Source organism: Alligator sinensis, unplaced genomic scaffold (assembly GCF_000455745.1).
Source record: "Alligator sinensis unplaced genomic scaffold, ASM45574v1 scaffold656_1, whole genome shotgun sequence".
Lineage (NCBI taxonomy): Eukaryota > Metazoa > Chordata > Crocodylia > Alligatoridae > Alligator > Alligator sinensis.
In genome coordinates, this window is record NW_005842333.1 from 428,024 (window position 1) to 452,127 (window position 24,104).

The window sequence follows — 24,104 nt, forward strand, 5'->3', positions numbered from 1 at the left end:
ATTTGCAATCATAGCCAACAACCCTCTCCCCAAATGGTCCTTTCTAACCCCTGGAGTACTGTATTTCCTTCCCAGCTGTCTCTCTCCTTTCTGTTGCTGAGTTCCTTTTATCAAGCTTTCCCACACTGACCTTGCATCTGATCTCAACCCTGTACAGACCTATCCATGACATCCACACTGCTGAAGCCCCTGTCCACACCTCTTTTCAACTATTTTTGATTTGTCCTACTATCTGAACTAGAATGTAAGCACCTCAAAATGAAAATGTCTCTCTTTGTATTTAGAGGTCCACTTATGTTTATAGCTTTCTATGAATAATGCTGTGAAGGTGTGTTAGAGCAGCAGTTTTGTGAGTGAGAAGGTTTAAATGGCTTCACAGCAGTCCTTTGAAAATAGCTGAGCGCCTTGTGATTTCTTGGTTTATACAGTATGAAATGAACCTTTGTTGTTCATCACTTACTGGCTGTAGATCTTCAACAGTGGCTGCTTTTTTCATAAATAAAGAAATGGGATTTCTTCCTGCTCTCATTTGTGACTGCTTCTCTTTCTGATCTCTGATTCTAGATGGCACATTGGATGAGGCAACAAGAAAAGACCTTTTTACAGACACCTTCTGTAAAGTGTGTGGAGCTGTGCTGCAATTTGAGTCCCAAAGGATTTCACACTATGTGGTAGGTCACAGCGGATATACATATAAGAGGATACTGATGACATTGCTATATTCAGTGCTGATTATACAGATTATGGCCACCTATGTTTTGTATAGTGACATAACTCAGAGTTACCCTCGTTGATAAATGTTGGTTTTATTTGCATGCAGTGACTGTTACAGTTCTATATCTTGATTTAACAGCATTTATACAATGCTATGCAAGTAGCCTAATTCAATCTTATATGATATAGCAAACTGCAAATCCTATTGAAAGTGTTTCTCAGAACTAATAAATACGTTGAGCAAATGCCACATATGTCAAACAGTATACTTTGTTTTTAAACCTGGTCCTGTATATGTATAGAGATTTTTCAGGCACTAGCATTTCCCCCAGTTTCAGTCAAAACACTATGATCTCTTCACTCTCATCCTGGCCCAGTTAAATAGTTTTTAAAAGAACTGCCAAAGCAAGTGCCATTTTTTGGCTTTTAGTAGTAACAGAAAGCTTGGTCCTGCAAGGTTGAGCTTTTCCTTAACTCCTTCAGCTAGAGCTGACATCAGACATTTGGCATCCCACAAAAATCAGGCTTAAGTTTCTCTTTGCTGGATCTGACCTTAGATATAGCTGCAGATAGCTGTAATGGCTCCCCGACTCCACAGTCTTAGGGAGACATCAGTGGGGAAACTGACCTCTCGATTCTCCTGGTCCATGCGTTGGACGGACTAGGTTGCTCTTTTGAAGCCATTTGGACAGTGTCAGCTCAAAGGAGGCAAATTTCTTTTGAATTTGTAGGTGACTAATATGTCCTGGAGCTACGTGTACTACTGCAATGCAGGGACGTGGGCATAAAAGTGGTGAGGAGATATCACCCCAAATTTAAAATCTGTAGAAACAGCTGATCTCCACACTGTGAGGCAGGATGCACCAGACTGGGAGGCAGAGGAGCTGGGTTCTAGTCTTGGTTCTACAGTGGACTTGTTCTGCGACCTGAGGTGTGTATGTAGCCTGCCTTCATCTGTGAGAGGACAGAAAGGATATTTGTTTCCTTGATATCCTGGGGACTGGTGACTGTAACAACTGCTTTGAGATCCATGAATGAATTGTCGGATAGAAGTATCAAGTATTAGCATTATTTTTTAGTAAATATTATTACACACTCTGTTATGTGTTCATTTGTGGTTCACTCTCTGTGTGACTACAATCAGAAAGTGCAAAAGCAACTTCTGCTCAAGCCCATTCTAATTTCTGGATGAGGAAGCACATGGGTCCTCACTAATGAAGTAGGAATAATTCCAGTCTCATTCCAGGGCAAAAAGCATGCTCAGAAAGTTCGACTTTATTTCCAAGTACACGGTGAGCAAGATGAGGGGCAAAAGGCTGGAAAACAGAAGAAGACAGATTATATCAACTTTCAGGTGATGTCTGTTCAGAGCACTATCGAGAATGTTAAACTGCTCATTGTTCACCTGGTAACTGAACCTGCCTTTGGTTTCAGATGGATGGAAGTGGAGTAGTGGATAAAAACAAATACTGCAGTCTCTGCAACATGATTTTTACTTCCCCAGTTGTTGCTCAGTCTCATTACATGGGAAAAATCCATGCCAAAAAGCTAAGGCAATTATCAGGAGACCAAGCTCAGATGCTAGTGCAGAGCATCCAGCCAGAAACTGGTGAGAACCAAATAATCTTTATGTCCGCTTTGATACATGTGTATTCCTGATTCTTCCCTGAAACAGTTAAAATGAAGTATCCTCCCATCACTGCTTCTCAGTGCTTTTGCAGTCTGAAGTGTGGCAAACACCTTGCTGAAAATATTGTTTCAGCACAAGTTTGGAGCTAAAGATTCATAAGTCCCTGTTTTTACATTGATGGGCCCTTGGCAAGTGTCTCTGTATTTCCATTTCTCTACTTGTGAAATGGGAGTAAGATGTACTGTAGGGTTGTGTGAGGATTGATTGCAGGCCTTAGCAGCTATTATACTAATTAAGAAAATCTATCCAGGAACGTGTTACTGAGACTGGCCCTATGTCCTAAGAGTGAGTTCTAAAGCAACCCTCTTATTGTCACACCATCCATCCAATATACCTGGAGGAGACAGGAGAAGGGAATATGCTGCTGAAATAAGGTCATAACATTATGGAGAAAACTGCAGGATTATGTAGACTCTTTGGGTTTATCTATACCAACTTCACTTGCTGCTTCTCCATGTGTACCAAATCCCAATAATGAGCAGTGCATAGAGCAGCCATGAATTCATGCCCATAAGCATGCCAGAGACAGGAAGCTAATGTGCAGTTCAAGGGCACTCTAGGCAACTCTTGCCATATCTGGGGGAGCTGGCATGCACAGAGTGGTAGTGAGTAGGCAGGACATACTTTGTGGCAGTGCTCCTGAGTGCTGCATGGAGAGTGTGCACACATGGTTATTAACAGCCGGGCCAGAAGGCTGCTTTCCTCCAGCTAGAATAGCTCAATGCTTCTGTGTGCATTATTCCAAAGAATTGTGCCAGACTTTCCTTTCTTGTGTTATTAGCAAGTTCACCCACTGGTCCTTCCGCATCGCCAGCACCCCAGCAGCCCTCAGCAGAGAAGTCCTCACAAGACACAGAGACTGAAGAGTCTGCATCATCCTCCAGTATGACTTTAGATTTAAATGATCCAGACAAGTTTTGCAAGCTCTGTTCAGCTCCCTTCAATAACCCACTGGTGGCCCATCAGCACTATGTTGGTAAGAAGCACAAAAGGAATGAATTGAGGAAGAAAATGATGAAGGACCTGGGGGATGAAGCTGTTCCTGCAGAATCCAGTGCAAATGGTAAGTGAGTAGTGGAGAATTATTCCAGGGTCTTCAGTGAAGTGACTGGCACTTAAAAACCTCCAGTGACAGAGCTTCCACAGTGCCTCTAGGTCATCTGTCCCAATATTTAACCACCCTCATAGTTTTGAAGTTCTTCATATTACCCAAACCAAGTTTCTCTTGGTGCAGTGTGAGACCATTATTTCTTATCTTTTACCCTCTGGACACACACTACAGTTTATATCAGTAGTTCTCAACCTTTTCTGTACCAAGACCCATTTGTAAATGTAAGTGGCCAGTCCCAACCCAGTGCCCTTCGCTTCCAACCTGCTGCCCTCCACCCCCAGGTCCCAGCCCCCTGGTTTGTGGGGTAGGGCATGAGTGTGTGGGGAGAGGGGGTGTGGAAGTCTGCCAGCCTCCAAGGGAAAAGCCAGTTTCCCACGTTTTTCTCCTTTAAAGGAGAATCCCTTTTTAAAGTTTGATCCATTTTTAAAGTTTGTTCAAGACCTTTTCATATATTCATGCTATCCACTTTTGGGTCGCAACCCACGGATTGAGAAACGCTGGTCTAGATCCTCTTTATACCAGCCCTTTTTGTATTTGAAGGCTATTATACCTGTGGCTCTCAACCTTCTGACCCTGCAGGCCAGATGGATGGCCTGAGGTAGGTCTGGAGGCTGGATCCCATGTGGTGTTGGCCCACAGGCTCAATGTACTTCAGGCCAATCCAGCTGTTCTGACCCTGCCCCAGACTCAATTAACTGAGTCTGTTCCAACGTGCTAATTAGCACGTGTCGGAGCAAAGGTCTGTCATGTGTACCCATTGTACTCAGATTCAGGACCAGTTTATACTGTGGATATTTGCACATTACCTACACTGTGTATTTAATAAAGCTAATTAGTGCCCGCAGTAGTGGGCACTCTAGAAATATTTTAGAAGGGGAGATCATAATCAGTGTCAATTAACATAAATAACATTACTGTTTGAATAGTGCCTGTGTTGCTCTGTATGCTTCATGGTTTACCTTCACAGCACCCATCTCTGTTTAAAGGGAAAAAAAGTGTAGTTGTGGGTGATGAACTCTATATGAGGTCCGTTGCGTAGAGGAGTGAACGAGATGTCTCTTGTGTGGTGGTGATGCTTACACCCTCTTTAATACCCAACTCTCTGTTCTTTCAGCAGTCGGGGTTGGTAACTACATATGTCCTATATGTAACATCACCCTTACCTCTATAGAAATGTACCAGTCCCACATGCAAGGAAATAAACATCAGATTAAGTAAGTATTTTGTTAATGTACCTCTCTGTTTGCAGCACGTTACTGCATGTGGGAGTTTATGTTAGAGAATGACAATAGAAGGGAGAAGTGCAGACTTGTATGGTCCCTATCTCTTGGTTGTTATATCAAGTGACTATATCCTGCTGGTGAAAGAGATGCTCTCAATGTAAAAAACATACTTCTGACCAAAAATGTTCACCTCCTTTTGGGTGGTAACACTCCCTTGCAGAAGTCCTATACATGGACAGCCCATTCTATGCCAGTGTAACTTCACTGACCACCCCTGGGTCAAGCACATGTAAAACTGGATTAATGCATTTGTGAACCTCTCCCTGAGAATTGGTTTTCTTTGCCTAGTTAACTCATTTGACCCAGATGCATCATGTGGCACACCACATTCTTAAATCTCTCTGGTTTCGAATTTTACCCAGCATTCTACAGTAGCTCAAATCAAAACTGATCAGTTTTAATAACAGATTTTATATCCAATTTTTGCAGAGAAACCATGGTTGTCAATCTCATAAAGAATTCAAAGAAAACATATGACTCCTTTCAAGATGAATTAGCTGATTACATCAAAGTGCAGAAAGCAAGAGGCCTGGAACCAAAAACATATTTCAGAAAACCAGAGGAAGATGAGTTTAAGACCAGTGAATTTGAAGAAAATAATGACCATGACGACACTGTACCTTTGGATGTTAAGTTTGAACGAGATGAGTATTGCAGCCCTTTTTCAGAAACGTGGACGTCGTCATATGCTGTTGAAAACAGACTGCCGTGCTGGTCGCCAGCTTATGAGACTAGGCTAAGACTAGAAAACACACTTACATGTCACTACAGCAAGGATCGTTATTTGGAAATGACATCATCTCAGGTGACCGCCTACAGAGGTAACAGCTATGGCCCAGAATCAAAAGAATCAGGTGACTGCTATGACCACATCTCTTCTGATACAAGTACCAGCTCTCATAAGAAAGAACAAAAGGTTCAGAGGAAACAAGACGAGGAGGAACACCACTTTGGAAAAGAAGTGAAACATGAGAAAGAGCCCACAAAGCAGAAGAGGAAGGAAAACAATGAAGACCCTGATTCTGGAAAGGAAAGTGAGAAGCAAAAGCAAAGGAAGGTTGATACAGACTCAGCAATTGAAAAGAAGTCAAAGCACAGTAAAGATAAAAGACTTAAAGAAATAGCCACTGAAAAGGAGAGCAGAAAACACAAAAAGGATAAAAAGAAGCCCCAAATTGATGGCAAAACGGATGAGGAGATACTTTGGGATGAGTCTATCCTGGGATACTGAGAGATGTTTTGACTAACAATCAGAAGTCATCTCACTTTGTAGTCTCTTAACCATGGTGTACTATATTATGATTCATTTTTTTAAAGAAAAAAAACCAAACTTTTTGGTTCCACTCTTTGAAGCGAGCGAGAGCCTATCTTCTGAAACTATCAGGTAGTAGATAGGAATCTGTTTTTACTAATCTCACACACACAGCAGTTATGCAACAGTCTGTATGAACTTCAAATCTAGGTCAGCAGTTTACAGCATTCATTTTGGAGTTCCATCACCGTGTATTGTTTCTTCCAAATAATATTCGAATACTAGAAGTATTTTACTAGAAGTAAAGACACAGAGTATGGAGGGCTTCTTTCATTCTTCCAGCATACCAAAGCTTGTAAAATTAAAAATAAGTACACAATATTCCCAACCATTTCTGTATGTGTTTCACTAAAGGATTTTAAAGAAGAATGTAAGCCTATTTAGGCTTTGGGTTCCAATTCTTATTTACTATTGTTGTTTTTTCACCCAGCTCTGAGGGTGGAAAGTGAAAGGTTCTTTATTAAACATGCGGCTGATTGTCAGAATATGTTGTCCAGTATGCTTTTCTTATTGCTGTAATCCAGATTTTTAGTTTAGGAAATACTGAAATAATACCAGATGAAAAATTAATTTAAATTGTTAATTGAAACTATATACTATTTATTATTTCACCAATTCAAACTAATTTGCTTAAAAAACTCCACCCAGAAGTCTTGGATTGGAAGTTAATATCAAAAAATAATGTTTGAAAAATTTTAAACCAGCTTTGCATTTTTTTAAATATGGTTTTAACAGCTCTTCATTTATGATGTGGAATTAGACCTGGGCGGTATAACGCTAATGGAACATCGGGCATCCTGCAGGTAGGTGAGATGAGCTACGGTCTTGGTCTGCGCTGCTGTTGGGTCAAAGGTACGGTGGGACAAGGAGACTGGAAGTACCTTGAGCCCTCAGATTTGATTCTTCTGTATTGGGGTGAGGCATGTGCACAATGGAGGTAGAAGGGAGTTTGCACCACGTCTGCTTACAGTATATGGGGTTAAATGACGGATTTTGGTCTCCTGTAATCTTATTCTGGCACCTGATGCAGCATTAAATTGACTGCATTAAATTAAATGCCATTCTACTCTGAAAATAACCACGTGAAAATGCCAGCGTGGAACTTCATTTGCTCATAGTGATTTTAAAACACATTGTGTTCAGGTTCAAATAAAAAAGTTTTCTTACCCCTGCACTGGAAATCTGAAAATCATAGTGGTTCTCTCCACTATGCCCTTGTTAGACCCTGGGCCTCTAGTGAGCTTGCCCAGGCGTAACCAGTTATGCAACTGTGTTGATGATGCATAGGAAATAGTATTGGTTGTATCCATGTTCTTAGCTGAATTCCACATCAGTGTGTCCATTCATTGGAAAATGCTTGATCTAGAAATTGTATCATCGCTTCAGATCCATTTGCCTGACATTGGGTGTGATTTTAAGATTGCAGGTAACAGGTCAAATATTCTCCACCAGCATCTGGATATGTTTCTGTAGTTTATATAAAAAGAGATTTATAACATGCTATACTGCATTTTATATTAATAATAAGTATAATTCATAGTTTTCTAGTGACCTGTTTACCTGTATTTCCATATTTGTGTTGATATGTATTTTTATGAGAGACCTATTTTCAATAATAGCCAGGCCTTTAAAAGGAAAATTACCATGTATTGTAAACATGTCTTTCCAAGATGCACTGTTTTCCCATCTTACTTGCAAAAGTTTCTAGATCAGTGGTTTTCAACACTTTTAGACTCCAGGCACCCCTCCTTAGCCTTTGTGAACTGTGTGGCACCCCACTTCAAAAACTGATTTAATTATCACAGTGCTTACCTCCGTTCAGGGCGGCTAGGTGGTGACATACCTCCTCACACCACCCTTCAAAGGGTCTCGCAGCACCCCGAGGTGCTGTGATGCCCCGGCTGAGAATCTGATCAAAACCGTGTTTATAACTAAAGCTAAATCTGCTCGTCTAAGGTTATCAACCTAATTAAAACCAACGATGCAGGAGAACTGAAGCAGTAAATTACCAATCCTGCCCTCAGTTTTGCACAGGTAGGCCCTGGCATTGGTATTGAGGCCCTTTGAAATCAGCTGGTGCTTTCTGCAGGTGCAGCAATCCACCTAAAGATCCAGTTGCAAGATAAGTGACTTAATCTAAAACTCATGCTTTAGCAAATCCATATACAACAGGGATCTTTAAAGAGACAGGCCATATATAGCAACATAATGAATGGAAGCTATAGTCAGAGTGTACGTGTTAACGCAGAATGTCATGGCTAAATTAAAGACTACATCATCATAAGCATGGGGTTAGTGTGAAAAAGGATAGTCTAATGTTTACAACAAGGCAATAAGAATTGAGGAGGTATGGTTTCATTCTCAACTCCACCAATTGCTTGCCATGCAATCTTGATCAATCACTTACATCTTGTGCTCCATTTTCACAGTCTGTTAGGTGAATATTCTACTATGTACTTCTAAGAGAGGACTGCAGGGTATTTAGAAAAGGACATTGTGATCCACAGCTAGAACATACTATGAGAGCGGAAAGCACGGATCTTTTTTTGTGATTTGGCTGTTTCCTGTGCCACCTGCCTTTTCTTCGTGGTACAAGTTGCCTGAAACTGCTGGTTGTGATACCCTAGAATTGATGCATTTGAGAGAGGCTCTGACTCAATAGGACATGATCAAAATCAGGATAGAAATCATCTTCAGTGCAGAACAGGATATGTAGCAAAAAAGACCCTTTGGAGTCTCCACAGTGTGCAACCTAAAGATAAAAGCATGAATCGGGGTTTACTTGATATGCCCCTACCTCAACAAGGTACCTTGAGTCTTGGCATGTGCTTAAACAAACATGCTTAAGCATATGCCTGAATCGGGCCTATCCCTTTAAAATCTCTTCTGAAAGTATGTCCTGGCAGCAGCACTGAAAGATAGAGAGAAATTCAATTTAAGACATTGCATATAGTCTGATTCTAATGTCCTTCGACCAGCTTCTGAGCTTACATTTTTCCGCATAATTCAACTTTAGTATATAAGAAGTATGGTAATTCTTTCATGGGTTACTGTAACTCCACAGGGGCATTAGAAGGGTTGTAAAATATATAAAATGGGCACATTTTCAGATTTATTTTAAAAAATCAGAGCATCACATTAATCATTTCAAAATTATTCATTCCTAAAATTACTCTAAATAGCACACGTGTTATTGCTCATGTTATTGTGATAAAATGCTGAGGTTTGGGGGGTTTTTTACATGACCTTAAATTGTAGCAAAGTCACTGAACAATCATTGAGAGCTAACCTGAGGTTTTATCTCGTACTTTATTGTGTGCTCCATTACTTTCAGTGATACCTGATCGAAATGGGGAGCATTCAATTCTACACCTTCAGAAGAGTCGAATGGAGCCCACAAATGTTTTTTCCTTGCATAAAAAGGTGGTGACAGTTGGCTTTTAAAACACTTATCCATCAGATTACTGACATCAAAGTAGGAGAATGGGAGTCAAGGCTCTTGTTTCTCTTTCTGGCCTTTCCATCGATTTCCTGTGATTGTGATCGACAAAATGTCTTGATGTGTTTGTTTTGCATCTGTAGAATCAGGATAACAACTTTCCCATCTCACAGGAGCCAACATTTATGAGGAGTGTAGATGCTTGGGTCCTGGATTCTTAAAAAGTGGTCATAAATAAAGCTATATAAATATGTACAGTAGTGGCTAATAAAATGAAATGCTACAAGAAATTCCTTCTTGAAATACTCAATCTATACTTAAAACAAAAATGCACTCATTTTGGCAGTCGCTACTATGAGATCAACATTTTGGCTGTTAAATCATCAGTGAACGTGGAGTTTTCAGAGAGCTACAGGAAAACCACACACCCACCTTTACCACAGCCCCATGCACCTGGTGAGCTCTCTTGAATAATAGTTTCAAAGTAAAGCTGGAGCAGAGATTTAGGGCTTTAGTTTTTTAATGTGATTTTGGCTGCCTCAGCATTCAGGTGGCCAATTTAGTGACATTTTAGGGCCTTGATTTTTTTTTTCAGTAAAAATACATAGCATCTCCCACTGTTAACATCTGGATTCATTATAGTTTCAGGCTGCACACCCAAAATCACTAATGGCTTCTGGTAAACCTGAAGCTTTCCTCTACCAGCCCTTTCAGCCCTGGAGGGGTCTCTAGCTGTATCCCAAGTCCAACAGAAATTATTCATCTCCAGTGTAACATTGCCACAGCACTGGCTTTGGCAGGAAGAGAGCCTCGTTGCAGCAGGCTCCTGACCATGCCTAGATCAGGAAGTGTTGTAATTCAGGACTGGGGTGTATTGTCAGGAACATGGGATGAAACTTGAATGATGGCTTTCTACATATGTGTATTGCCTTCCTACATGGCCTTGAACCTCTCTCTGATTCATCCAACATGCTTAGCAGTCAATGGACCTTACTCTGTTTCTTGCCACCTTCCATGGACCTGACAGATGTTTCCATCTCCATTCGGCCAAACAAGTGACCAGCTGCTTCACGCGACATGCAGAGTGACCACAGTTCTGAATTGGAGAGGTTTTCAGAACAAGAGCAGCACGTCTCCAGTGACGGGCCAGACCAGACCTGAGCCACTTCACATTAGTGCTTTCCACCCAGTGCGGGCATGGATTTTTTGTGTTACAGGTTTAGTATCATTCGGAATTATTTGTAACAAGATGTGTAAGTGTAAAAGCTTCCAGTTTATGATCCACTTTGATGTGGAAACTGTTGGGATGACTATATTTGGATCTTGGGGAGCACTGGATTTACAGCTGAATAAAGGCTTTACCTGTGGCCTAGCAAAAGCTGCTAACCACAAGGCAGAATGATATCTAAGCCAGCCATTTGCTTATGCTAAGTAACCATCTTAACTGTGTTAACCATTTTTCTGAAAAAAAAGCGGCAAGTGAGTCTGTGCGAGTCTGTGTGCTGTGAATGAGGTGAAGCTTTAGGAATGTGGAAGACGGTACAACTTAGGACTGAAAAACAGACTGGAATGTGAAAAAACAACACAAGCAGAATCTGAAATGAACATATGCAAAAAGGTGAATGGTGATTGGTGAAGAAGCTTCCAGGTTTTGGTCGAAGTTCGCCCATTGACCAAAGAAGTAAAGTCAAGGTCTTAGACATGCGCTCTTAGCAGAAAGACATGTAAATGAGTGAAATGCATAGGCAATTCCATGCTAATGAAGTAAACAATAAACAGAGGCGTAGCTTGAGATGGGAGGAGAGCTGGGCAGAACATAGGAGGAGCGAGGGTGCAATGAATGTTCATGAGGATGAATCAAGGCATATAAAATGTGAAAAGAACTATTGTTCACTGTGGCTCCCCGGTTTGTTGGTTTTTTGGGAGCTAGTCCGAAGCTGTCTCCATTCTGAATAAAGCTGTTGCGAGCAACGTGTGCTGGTGTTTGCTCCCTGCTCTGCTCTGGCTAATGACTAACAGGATGCATGGTCAATTGGATCATCATCTCCCTAGTCGTTGGGCACCGCACGGAGTTGGGGTCTAACAGAAACATTCCCTCAAAAACTCAAGGTCTGGTTCTTGTTTACATGAAAACATCCCTACAGCATTGGCAGGGCAGGGCAGCAGAATAACTGGACAAGGCATAAGTTACATCCACATCCCCTTTAAGGCATCTGAATTCTAACGGAGTGATGTAAAGGTGCCTCTTCATGCATGAGAATTAGGCTTTCACCTCAAATCCTTGGGAGAATATCACCCTCGGTATGTAACTGGTTGCCCCGTTTTGCATGTATGTGTTTTCTTTCTAGTTTACCAAATGAGGAAAAGAGCCTTTGTCCCAAGGGAAGAGGACAGCTACAGCAGACCACATCCTGCAACCTCGATACCAATGCCAGGACTCATCTAGGGCTGCCTTTTCTACTGACTGCTTTGCTGTTCATGTGGCGAAGGGGTCACATAGGCTTGCATGCACAAAGCTGTGTAGATTGGGTACATCTTAGCTGTAAGCAACAGGTACTTGCAAGGCCCTGCTGTGTATATCACTTGTTGCAAAAAGAGTTGTGATGGTGTAACCCTCCCTGTCCCTCGCATGTTGGCCCCCCTTCTCCGTGCGGGTGATGAAATAAAGTTAATGTAGTAAGTGAGGAATCAGAGACTTGCAGTATACCTGTGACCTGACATCTGATTGCCATCTGTTTCATCCACGTAAGTTTTTGTATTATGTTCCCAGTTGACAACAATATCTGTTACAATTTAGAAACACAGCAACTGGACTGAGATCACTCATTGGGATTTTATGGAAGGAAATAAAATACAGCGGAATGGAAAACTTTGTTGTAAAAAATGATAATATGTTCTGATGGGATTTGGTATATCTTTCAGCCATAGCACCATTGTAACAGACAAGGTTTTTTTCTAAACTTGTACATGCAGAGAGTAAATACTACACAGATCTGTACTCATATTGAGGGGCCTCGGGGCTCAAAAGTATGGGGCTCAAGTATTTTAATTCGATCACAACTGTAAGATTTATATATTTTGATTATGTGCCTATATTGCATCTCTTGGATAACTGAGACTTCACAGGTGAGCTGGAAATGTAAGCCTAGACAAAAATGTTCCTGCTCTGTGTAAATCTAAACTAAGTGTATTTAGGCATCCAGACAGGAGGCCTGGGTTTCAGAAGTGCGGATCCCCTCCAGGTCCAGTTGACTTGGATTGTCTTGCACCTCAGAAAATCAGAGGCCACCAACGGAGATGCCTAAACATAGATTTCAGGTGTATTGGTTGTAGCCGTCTTGGTCTAAGGACATAGGCAGACAGGTTTCTTTGGGTAACTCTGATATTTTTTATAGACCCAAGTTGAAAACATTTGACCGTAATAAGTCTAAGAGTAGTTGAAAAAGCTGCAACTTTTCAATTGGTTTACTTTTCAATATGCCCTTTGTTTATTTGCTCAGTAGGTCCATGGATGATCTGCTCCCCGCACATGGTGTGCTTTGCTAGCTGGTTGATGCTGTTTTATCCACCCCAGAATAACGCTCAAGCCCATGAAAGCAAGGTACGTCTTCTCAGTGCTCTCTCCCCCACACCCACCCCCTCCCCAGTGCTGCCTAGTGGTTGTAGCTCACATAATGTTTTCTTACGTACACAGAAAAATGTATTTGTCTTAGGAACTAATTGCAGAACGTGGAGTGCTCATCTCATTGTTCGGAGGTGCGCTTTAAAGCTTGCCTGATGCTATATAATGAGGCTGCTTTATGGCTATTCTAATCTAAAGGGTGTATCAAAGCACGTGCACATTCTTTAGCTGACAGGAACGTAGAGACGTATTGTTCAGCAGTGCTGGTGCTTGTCTCCTTAGAGAGCAAGTGGCGCAACTTAGTGTGTGTTTCACTGTGGTGTGTGTTTCAAAATGTTCAACGTTGACATCCAGGCACTCAGTACAGCCCCAAATAACAAGTAATAGTTACATGTGGATGCACTTCTTGAGAGACCATATATGTGTATCCTCTGATTGTGTTTGGTAGGAGAGCGCTCTCTCTGGAGGACTCCTTGAAAAAAGCAAAAGAATTTTATAAATAAATAGATTATGGATTATATAGGATGGTTTGGATAGGGATGGTTCTACCTCAGGCAGATAGGTGACCTCTGGAGGTCCCTTGCAGCCCTACTTCTCTATGAGTTCTATGATTAAACATTACAGATCAAAGGCAAGGAAATCCAGGGCTTAAGGCTTCTTTCTTCCCAAGCCAGTACCAATCACACCTACCACCACACCAGGGTGGAGGAGCAGTGCTAGAGAGGTCTTCAAATTTGCTTTGGGCACAGGATAACTGATGTATTTACTGAAGCAAACAATTCCAGCCTTGATTTATTCTCTCTGGTGTTGAGGAAACGTACTAGCCCCTGTCCAGCAGACTGATCCATACAGGCAGGCTGCCTTCCAAGAGACACTGAGGGCTTGTAAAGGCCACCTGCACAAATCAGACTGGAGAATGGGAGTCAGTGCGTGTGAATCCCACTTGAGCTGAAACCTGCCCTATCACCTATGCTCAATAGAGCAAATCAAGGAGGAAACATCACTTCCACCAAATTTCCATGTCCTGTTAGCTTAGGTTAAAGCCTTTTATTATTTCAAAACATGCTGTAAAGGCCAGGAGCAACATTAAAGTACTATTACTTCTCTGTGCTAGTAGCTCCTTAATTGGGTTCTTAGGTTAAAACTGAATCCACCTTTCTGCTTATTTCAGACAGGAATAGCACCTTCATCAGTCTTAGTTTCTTCTGGCAGTCATGGTTCCCATGCATCAGCAAAATTACTGATGGGTGTTTAGGGCTGTCAGGGAAAACTCTGATGTTTTCACTCAGCTTCTTAGCTGACAATATTTTCACCCACATCAGGTTTTGCAAAACTCCAACTTGTCAGTCTCAACTACTTCTTAGTGCATCTACACAATTAATGTGATGCAATAAACTCCAGAGAAGTTTGAACCAGAGTAAACTGCTCCTAGCCACAGCATCTACACGTGTGCCTGGGACAGCAGCAGTTTGAGCCAGGGTGGAACAAGCCCACATCCAGTGCAATTTATGCCCGTGGTCAGCATAAATAGAACTCATAGAGAAGTAGGGCTGCAAGGGACCTCCAGAGGTCACCTTTCTGCTCAGTAAATTACTCCACCATAAGATAGTACTGTCACCAACAATACTATCTTATGGTGGAGTTAATTAGTTTACAGCACCCTAATACCAGCACATAGGTAGACAATGATGCTTTACTGCAGAGCTAATTAAACTACTCCACAGTAAAGTGCACATGTAGATATAATTACTGGCTCACTGCTTGTGGACATGATGGAAGAAATGAGTCAGTAGGTCTCTACACATTTGTTATTATGAGCTTTTAATTATTTTTATTTTTCAGGGTTAAAGGTAGGAATCTATAAGAGGTCACTGCGTCTCAAAGCATCTTAAAACATCATTCCAGTCATTCAAGTTCCTGTAAAAATAGATGCAGTGTATCCAAAGGCTCTACAGAGATGCTTGTCATTATCTCGGAGCACCTACACACATGCAGGACATCTGCTCTGACACGCGCTGAACGTGCGTGATGCTGTGGGCGTTTTAATTAGAGCAGCTCTTGGAGCCACTCTAATTAAAGTGCCCCGTCCCCGCCTCCCCAGAATGTATATAGGTGCCCTTAGGCTGGATGATCTATGCCCTTTACCTTCGTCCTATGACTGCCAGTTGGAGTAGACCATAAATCATCTTTTACATCAAGTTCAAGAGCTTTCAGACGCTACAGAACATAGAAAGAAACCTCTCTGCTGTATTGCAGATGTGCACTGCAGAGGAACAAGAAAAGCCAGAACCTGTCACCACATCTCAGCTGAGGCACCAGGTTTTTGGATAATTCCTTTCAGAAAATATATCTAAATGATCTTGTTAATTCACTAGGCCGCAGTTCACATTCCAGTTCTCCCTCGTGACTTATTTCTTCCATCATGCCCACAAGCAGTGAGCTAGTAATTATATCTACATCATATAATAACTATTGCTGAACTATGAGATATGTGCACCTAAACGAGAGCCTTATTCTAATCTTCCCAGGTCAGGTCTAAAATTAGACAGGAATTACTTTGGGGTGGGGACCCTGTGATGTGTCTGCCATGGTTTTAGGCCATGTAAACCAGTTTGCGAGTTAGTTCAGGGCTGGGAAGGCCAAGACCACGGAGGCAATAGAGAAAGGGTAGGAAGATCCTCGCTCTAGCAATGAGTTCAGTGGAGTAAAATTTGGAGGAGGAGATTAAGGGTATGTCTGCACCATTAGAGGAGGGACAAAAAATTATGTGGGTATTCACCTCCCCCCCCCAGCAGGTAAGTCTGTGGGGGAGGGAGCGAGGGGAGAGGGAAGGAGTCTGGAGGGGCAGATCGAGGCCCCCGCAGGAGAGGGGCCGGGGCAAGGGTGAATGGGGCCCCAGCCAGGCTGGGTGGTGGGACAATGGGGACCTGGCTGGGCCAGGTCATGGGACAGTCAAAGCCCAGGCAGCTCATCCAGGGCTGCAGAGGGGCTCCTGCTGCTGTGCACACCCCAGTGGAAGCCCAGAGGGCACATGCCCCCCCAGTCTGTGCATGGGGCAGAGGCGGTTTCCCCTGCACGCTGGGCTCTGTGCCCTGCTGCCACTACCACTGCCTGGAGAGCGGCACAATGCCATGTGCGTCCCGCCACTGGGCTCAGTTGTCCCACCACCCAGCACTTACCTCCTTGTACAGGGGCAGCAGGGGCTGCTGATGCTTCAGTGCAAGCTCCCCAAACACAGGCTACTGCTGAGGCCCTGGCCTACTGCTGAGACTCCCTAGGAGCTACCACACTGGTGCACCATTCGAGAAAGTTATATCATCCCTCTGCCTAAGTTTTCTCAAGCATACGTTGGAGGTGATGATTCCTATCACTCCAGAGCTTTAAGATCCCAGAAATAAATCAGATGCAACTATATTATATGTCACCGCTTTAAAATGGAGCAGAACAAAGTCTTGCTTGAGATTGGGGATGTTACTTATTGACATAATTTTGCATTGTTAATGATTGTGTGTTGTTTTTTTTTAATCTTATTTCAGTCTATCTTAATTACTCAAACATTTGAGCAGTCTAGAAGTGTTTGCAGATTTTGGGGCCTTTTGTTCCCTGACCTGACTTTCCCTGTAAATAAAAACCTTTCAGTTTTTCTGGAGGGTATAAAGTTTTTCTTATTTTTATCAAACTAATTGCAACAGTGTAGTTCTTTCAATATTCTTGATGCTTGTCTCATGCTATAAACCTACTAGGTGTCATGGATTTGAATAAATGTTGCAGTTCTTCATTTATGAATAAGTGCTTGCTTTGCTCTTCGATTGCACTGGCATGCTGCATATATTTTTCACAGCACCTGTTTTACTGCTAACAGACCTATTTTGTAAGGCAGCCTTATCGTAGCCTTAATTCCAAGTCATAGGCATCAGTGACCAGCAGGAAGGCCCACCTGCCTTTTTTTCTTTTGCTAACTGTTTTAAGGGACTTGAGCAGGGTGGAATAGGACCACTTCAGACACCAGTAGGTGAGATAGGATCTGGCTCCAACTATTTTGGTGCACAGCTGCTTAGTAATATCAGAGCCCATATTTAGAGCTCTTCTCCACTTTACCCATGCATGAAGCTCCACTCAAATAGTTATGCAGATGGAGTGAGTGTTGAATAGACTCCCCAAACAAAATGACATGTTTTCTGGCTATTGAAAATGACAACCTTTTTACCCTGGCTGTAAACTTGCAGCATGTTAGCAGTGCCAGCATTTGTTCCATGCGCAAGCTAGCACCAGATGTGCATCATCTGCCCTGTTCAAAGCAGCCTGATCCTGGAGTGCAAGCTATAGGGTTCATACAGAAAAGGGTTAGTACGGGAGTGTTGGCGATGAACTCACTTCCTCAGTTCTTCTGACCTGCTGCACTAATTAGTTACTGTGATCAGGGCTAAGATGGGATATTGCTGGCTTTGTGGTATCCACCTATTAATAGCACGGTGAAGGAACTGGCCCTGAATATTTTCTGTGGATGCTTTGTTATTAAAACAAGATAAAGGTGGTGCAATATGGACTGCTTTAAGGTAGCAGTGCCCAACCTTTCAGCATGGCATACCAGATGAGTGGGCCTGATACAGCATGTGAAGCATACTCAACACACGACCCCTGTCCTGCATACTGGATTAGGCCTCAAACCAGTGTGCAAGCCTATATCATCAGGTCCCACAGGTCCTGGAAATTTGGTAGTAGAAGAGCAGCAGCAGTGTTAATTGCTATTGCTCGCAGCTGCCAAATTTCTGAACCCATGGAGAGCCCTGTGGGCTGGATGGCGTGGCTCTGTGGGCTGGGTTTGAGCACCACTGGTGTAGGGGGATTGATAATGGGCCCTTTCTCATGCAGCCTGCTCACTGGTCCACTATGGAGCAGTCAGGACAAAAAGCTTTTACCTTCTACTGGGGCTTCTGTGGCCTACAGCAGCAAATAAGTGTCTGGTCTCACTCCAGTTCCTAAAGGACAGAAGTTTATGCAAGTCTCTGCAATCCTTGTACAAGCAGAAACGCCAAGGAATGAGTGAGTTGAGAGAGATCAAACTACTGTGTCCCTAAAAACAGTCCTACGTCTGGTTGGTAGCATGAATGAGGCAATGTGGGGAAACTTACTCTGCTACTTTTTGCGTTCTAGTTGAATGAAGGACTTCATTTTCCAGGTCTGTTGGCCTGGCAGCTCTTGCCAGTACTAAATTCACTTTAAAAGTTTGCACTAGTAAATTGCATATACTCTATTACAGTACGTCTTGGTATTTTAGCCTCCCTTCTTCCACTCTTATTTCTAAATGTATGTGTATTACTGGTTCCCAGCCATAGGTGGCAGCATCCAATTACAGTTGCCAAGTTTGGCAGCTATCATTCTGGCCTGATAACTCCTAGTTATAAAATCTGGTTTATTCATTACCCCAAGGGGATTAGCCATGATGATTAATTATCCCTTATCAGTAGCTAGCTGTTTTTAACTTTCTGTGAGTTGTATTCTGCATGGGTTGTATTAAGAGGCAGAAAAGAATTATCTTTGCCGTCTATAATGAATAAAAACATACTCAAATATTACAATAATTCTGAATACAAATTGTACGCACCCTGGCTTACTATATGAAAAGTGCATGATTATACAGATAAATGCTAAATGTATGATTTCTTACTATAAAAATTCAGTGTGATCACTCTATAGAATTACATGATTATGATGGAGCAAAATAAGTAGTCAGAGATTTTTGCTTTGCACCCATGCATGCACTCAACATCAAAACAGAAGATAATTCTTCAAAATGGAGCAGTTTATCATCTGTCTTACTGAGCCAAGAAGAGTCCAAAATCATCCATGGCTTTGTGAGTATCAGCTGGCTTCAGAGGTGCTATGAATGATGTAGGTCAGTACCTTTTAAGCTGATTTATAACCAGGAACGAATTGTAAGGCATGAATTGTTGTGGGTGATTATCTTTTATTGGGTGGACTGCATGATTATCAGGAATGAATCCCTGTGTGATTGAGCATGCATGTGCATTTGGAAATGAATAATTACACTATAACTAATGATACCTCAGCCAAAGAGTTTGGAATACAGATCAATAGGACACTGGTAGGGATTTCTGGCCACTGAATAAAAGACTGGAGTGATACCACTGACTCTAGCACTGACTAATTAATCAGATTTTCCTGTAGTTTCCATAGATTAATCCACACTAAAAATTCAAATTGATGCTGCTAATACCATTGAAGCCTCCCCTGCTCCTCCCCACCCCCATCTCTAATTTCATGGATATTAGCTTCATTTTTTTTTACTAATAAGGGAGTACCACATGACATCAATTGTTATGCTCGCCAAGCCAAGCTTTCGGATTGAAGAACTCTATTATCCGTTATCTCTGATTGTTTCAAGCTAAATAGAGCCAGACCTTCTGCATTCGAACCTCCATTTGGCCACTGCCCCTTCCCCCCACCCTCAGGCCTGTATGTCTACTTATGCGCCTACTGGATGCAATGGAAACTGACCCATGGGTGCAGACAGAAGTTACATTTGTCATGCAATTGGTGCCCTGAAAGCACTCTACAGCTATGCTGTGACGCACATGCACGGCTACAGAGCACTTTTAAAGTGGCTGACTGCGTAACAAATTAACCCTCAACTAATGAGGGGTCCGATGAAGGCACTCCGATGTGCAGCATCTTAGGACATTTCTATTCGCTAGGGTCAATCTGTTGAGCAATCAGGGCTGGCCCTGGGGCTGTCTGGAGGAAGGGAGGGAGCTGCGTGCTGTGGTTTGACTGGCTTGAGCTGGACTGGGGGGTAGGTGGATTGGAGCCCACCCCCAGCCCCCACCCACTCCAGCTCAGGCCCAGCAAACCCCAGCCTGCAGCTCACTCCCTCTCCCCTCTCTTCCTGCAGAAAGCACCCGAGCTGGGAGGGGGCGCAGCCCTGGGGGAGAGGGCAGGCTCCTCCACTCCACTTCCCCTCTCCCCAACCCAACACGTGAATGTTTGTTGAGTCAGTTGGGGGGGGGGCAATTCTTTAACTAGATGCAGTGTTAGATGCAGTGTTTCTCAACCTGTGTTTTGCAACCCAAAACTAAGTCACAAGAATATATGACAGGGTCACGAGCAAACTTTAAAAATGGATTCTCTTTTTAAAGGAGGAAAATGTGGGAAACCGTGGCTTTTCCCTAGCAGGCTGGCAGAGTTCCACCCTGCAAGGGGCTGCTTGGGGGACCCCCTGCCCCACACACTGGGTGTCTGGTGGCAGGGGACAGTGGGTCGGGAGTGAAGGGCACTGGGTTAGGACTGGTCATAGATGTTTACAAATGGGGTCTTGTACAAAAGGGTTGAAAACCACTGAGTTAGAGCAGGGACCTGCAGATCTGTCAGCACTTACAGGGCTCCAGGGAGTCCCAGTTAGGTGTAGGTGATTGGCATGCAAGCTTCTCTGGTGTGAATCAGCTTAGTTCCCGTGAAGTCAGTGGAGTTACAAAGAAGTGCAGGAACCTGTTAGAAACAAGGAAGAGACAAATACCAGGAAGTGCAGGAAAATGTAAGAAATTAAACAGCTGGGCGGCTACTGGTATATTGTGCAACCAGCTTTTACTGTTATGGTGATTTTATTGATGGTTATTTTTGAGTAAGGGGAGGGCATCAGAGGTCCTCATGTAAAAGAGGGGTTCGTGGGATAGAAGTTTGTTCCCAAGATAGCTGAGTTATTTTAAAATACATAGATCTGCCATGTGGATTGGAAGCGAGCAAACCCAGCTGCGTCGTTCCACACTCTCTCTCTCTCTGATGACAGAACTCAGAAAAGTTCTGCCCACTCCTTAAAAAGTTAATCTAAGCAAAGTCTGTGCATTTTGGGACATCTAGAACACCAGCTCAGGGATTCATGTTTTGTGGACCAAAGTGGAGGATTTTCGGACTTATTGAACACTTCAAAAAAAAAAAAGAAAGAAAGAAAGAAAGAAAGAAAGAAAGAAAGAAAGAAAAAAGTGACTGGACTCTTATAAAACCAATACGTTCCCTTTTGGAGATTTTCAAGCATTTTCTCTGCACGCACATTGCACGGTTTGTGCCATCATTCTTGAGCACAATGGTTTTAACAGCTGTGCTTCAAGCAAAGATCACAGGCAGTGCACCAGGTCCTACTGTGCAGCTCTGAATCCACAGTTTTTGCACCTGGCACCTGTAATGAACCCTGATGGTCTGCGGTGCTAGTTTGTATATCCTGCACATTTGAGCTTATTAGTTAAGAGATCTGCTGGTTTCATCTCAATAAAATCCACACCATTTTCACATGCTATTTTTTTTTAGATTGTTGACTTGAAAGAGCAAGATTTCTTTGCCACATACCAGTTTTTCAGACACTGGAGTGAATCTTTGAGGGTGCAGTTTTGTACCTAGAATTATCTACACTGGCAATTTAGGTTACTTAGGATACCTTTGGTGACTGCGTTCCTGATGTGCCCTGACCTAAATTGGGTGTGTAAAAATGCACCTGCAAAAAACAAAACAAACAAAAACACTAAATGGCAAAGTAAGCCCCCCCCCCCCCCAAAAAAAAAAAAAAAAAAAAAGAAAAGAAAATTGGTCAATCAAGCAACTCTTCAGCAAAGAGAAGCAAAGAAGGGGGACTGTTTCTTTGTTTGTTTGCTTGTTTTTTCTTCCCTGCGAAAGGAAGCAGAAATGTCATCGAGTGAAAGAACAGTCAACATTTTGATTTCTAGCTTTATTTCTTTATAAAATGCTCCTGAGTTTAAGATACCACACCTTTCATGGAAATAAGTAACCATGAAAACACGGCCAGCTTTTTATTGGAGTCGGTTGGGAATTTTTCATTGAAATATTTTTTTTCCCCACGATGGAAACTGCAGTTCCCTCAAAATTAGATTTTTTGTTCTCCCTTTGGAAAAAACTTTTGGTTTGAATGGAGCTGACATGTGGCATCATGGCCCAGTTCAACCTCAATACAGATCTGCTTTAGTTGCTCTGGTTCCTCATGGAAATTTTTGCTTGCATGTCTTATGTCCCTATTTTTTCTCAGTGGGTTAGGCGCATTCAATGAACTGTATCTCCCATGGTGCACTGCAGCCTTCCATCAGGTTGAACTGCCCTGGTACCCCAGTGGAGCCCTATCAATGGTGCAACTAATTAAGAAGAAAAGTAAATTTGAAATAGAATTTCCCATAAGATGGACAGGTGTCAACCAGCTCAACTTTTAAGTGCATCGTCATTATAATTGCCCTTCTGAAATGGATGAGTTATTTCAAAAGCTGGCTGTGTTGTTTTTATCAGATAATGTTCATTAAGCATTTTGCTTCCTTGTTTCGGTTAGACAGTTCTTCAGATCCAGTGCTGGCAGGTTTGCATATAGTGGTTACCTACAAGCATTATTCAAATGGTTTCTGTCTTCCTTTGATGTTTACTTTAAATATTTGTTGCCGTGTGTAATTGTTCACTAAAATTATATGGTATCATTGACAAATGAGAAGTGTTTTGGTTTTTTTGGGGGGGTTTAATAATGATTGATATTGTAGCTGGAGCTGTCACTAGATGGCTGGTCCATATCACGGAATCAACCCTGTCTGATTTAGCCAGTAGTGCAGTTTAAGTTTAGAGGAGATGCTCTAGGCCTCAAAGCTGTTTGCTGGTTTAAAATCCCTTTTTCCACAATGCTTTGTTTTAGCTGCTAAATACAAACCCTGTTTTAGAAGGTTTCTGGTAGCTACAGTGGGTTACCAGAGGAAGGAAGCACAAGTGCCTTAAATCCAGTTGGGACTGCGAAGTGGTGAACAGGTGACATGCACATGCAATGCAGCTGGGTTCTGGCCTTGACATGAAAGGGTGGTAAGATCCCAGCTTACCACCCTTGCTCTGACTTACAAGTCAGAGCAAGAGGCCAGACCCATAGAGCCTTGACGTGAAAGGGTGGTAAGATCCCAGCTGAACACAAGTCAGAGCAAGAGGCCAGACCCATAGAAAATGCACTAGAGTGACCAGAAAGGGGGCTGAGGTACACCCAATCCTGTTACCATTGCAGTGCTAGCCTTGTTTCTGGGAACACTGTTGCTCTAAATCTCTGAATATAAGACATCTGTCTGCTACAAGTCATGAAATACTTTTGCCCCCTATCCTTTGATTATCCAGCAATTCATGAAGAAAGAATCATGCATCCCTACCCAACACAGAAAACCAAACTTGGCACTTTTAAGCATGAAAATATTAATGAATTGGGGGGGTCAGTTTCTTTAATCCTTTCATCAACTCACAAGCCTTGTTTTCCTCTTATTTTCTGTAGTCGCCTACAAAAAACCCTACAATGGTCTCAAATAGTGGAGTGGCACTATTACAAGCAACAGTCTCTCACCAGACCTGCAGAATAATATAGAATTTCTTTTGCAATGGATCATCTAAGAGACTCTTGCTGCCCAATTCCAAAGGTGTTTTCTAGTGGTTACCCCCCTCGGTCCTAAATATTGTTCAACCAAATAGCTGAACTGTGTATAAATGGTAGGGGTTTTTTTAAAAAAAAACATCTGAATGTGACATTCCAGCACATGTATATTGTATTAAACCCTTACACTGCAAACTCTCTTTGCAACTGCTTTCTGATAGGAGTCACGTGATCCAAAGCGGCATGGAAGAGAGAGTAAAGTTGCCCCAACACTTGAATTGCTTCCACAAAAAGCAGTCCCACTCAAGTAAGTACATCTCACTGCCGTTGCCACAGACTTCTCAGGGTTACAGTTAAATGTGAGCCTCTTTCTGTAAATAAAAGGCTCCCACATAATAAGGTATCTATGTAACAGTGACAAACCCACTCAGGGAGAAAGTCCAAGCTGCACAGAGCACTGCCACAAGGTGCTCGCTGTTTAAGTGCCCTGAAAGGCACTGCTTGTGTGGCATTGGGTTCACATTAGCACTGTTC

The 24,104-nt window shown here is 42.5% G+C and overlaps 2 protein-coding genes across 7 annotated transcripts in view; both read left to right on the forward strand.

Moving 5' to 3' along the window:
- The window catches only part of KRCC1 (lysine rich coiled-coil 1), a 40,831-nt gene extending 34,242 nt beyond the window's left edge, over positions 1 to 6,589 (forward strand). For 3 of the 6 annotated variants that reach the window (XM_025210058.1, XM_025210060.1, XM_025210062.1), the window contains 6 exons: positions 565 to 671; positions 1,961 to 2,068; positions 2,149 to 2,323; positions 3,186 to 3,467; positions 4,630 to 4,729; positions 5,228 to 6,589. In XM_025210058.1, coding sequence (XP_025065843.1) covers positions 565 to 671; positions 1,961 to 2,068; positions 2,149 to 2,323; positions 3,186 to 3,467; positions 4,630 to 4,729; positions 5,228 to 6,029 — 1,574 coding nt within the window. In that variant the 3' untranslated portion in view covers positions 6,030 to 6,589. Of the gene's footprint in view, positions 1 to 564; positions 672 to 1,445; positions 1,646 to 1,949; positions 2,069 to 2,148; positions 2,324 to 3,185; positions 3,468 to 4,629; positions 4,730 to 5,227 lie in introns of those variants that run through there. The other 3 variants (XM_014522268.2, XM_025210061.1, XM_025210063.1) reach the window with 3 other exon arrangements.
- Positions 6,590 to 6,850: 261 nt separating this feature from the next.
- CD8B (CD8b molecule) overlaps positions 6,851 to 24,104 on the forward strand; it is a 36,450-nt gene continuing 19,196 nt past the window's right edge. Inside the window, exons 1-2 of the mRNA XM_025210080.1 lie at positions 6,851 to 6,913; positions 13,050 to 13,150. Of these exons, the coding sequence (XP_025065865.1) occupies positions 13,061 to 13,150 (90 nt within the window). The 5' untranslated portion in view covers positions 6,851 to 6,913; positions 13,050 to 13,060. The remainder of the gene's footprint in view (positions 6,914 to 13,049; positions 13,151 to 24,104) is intronic.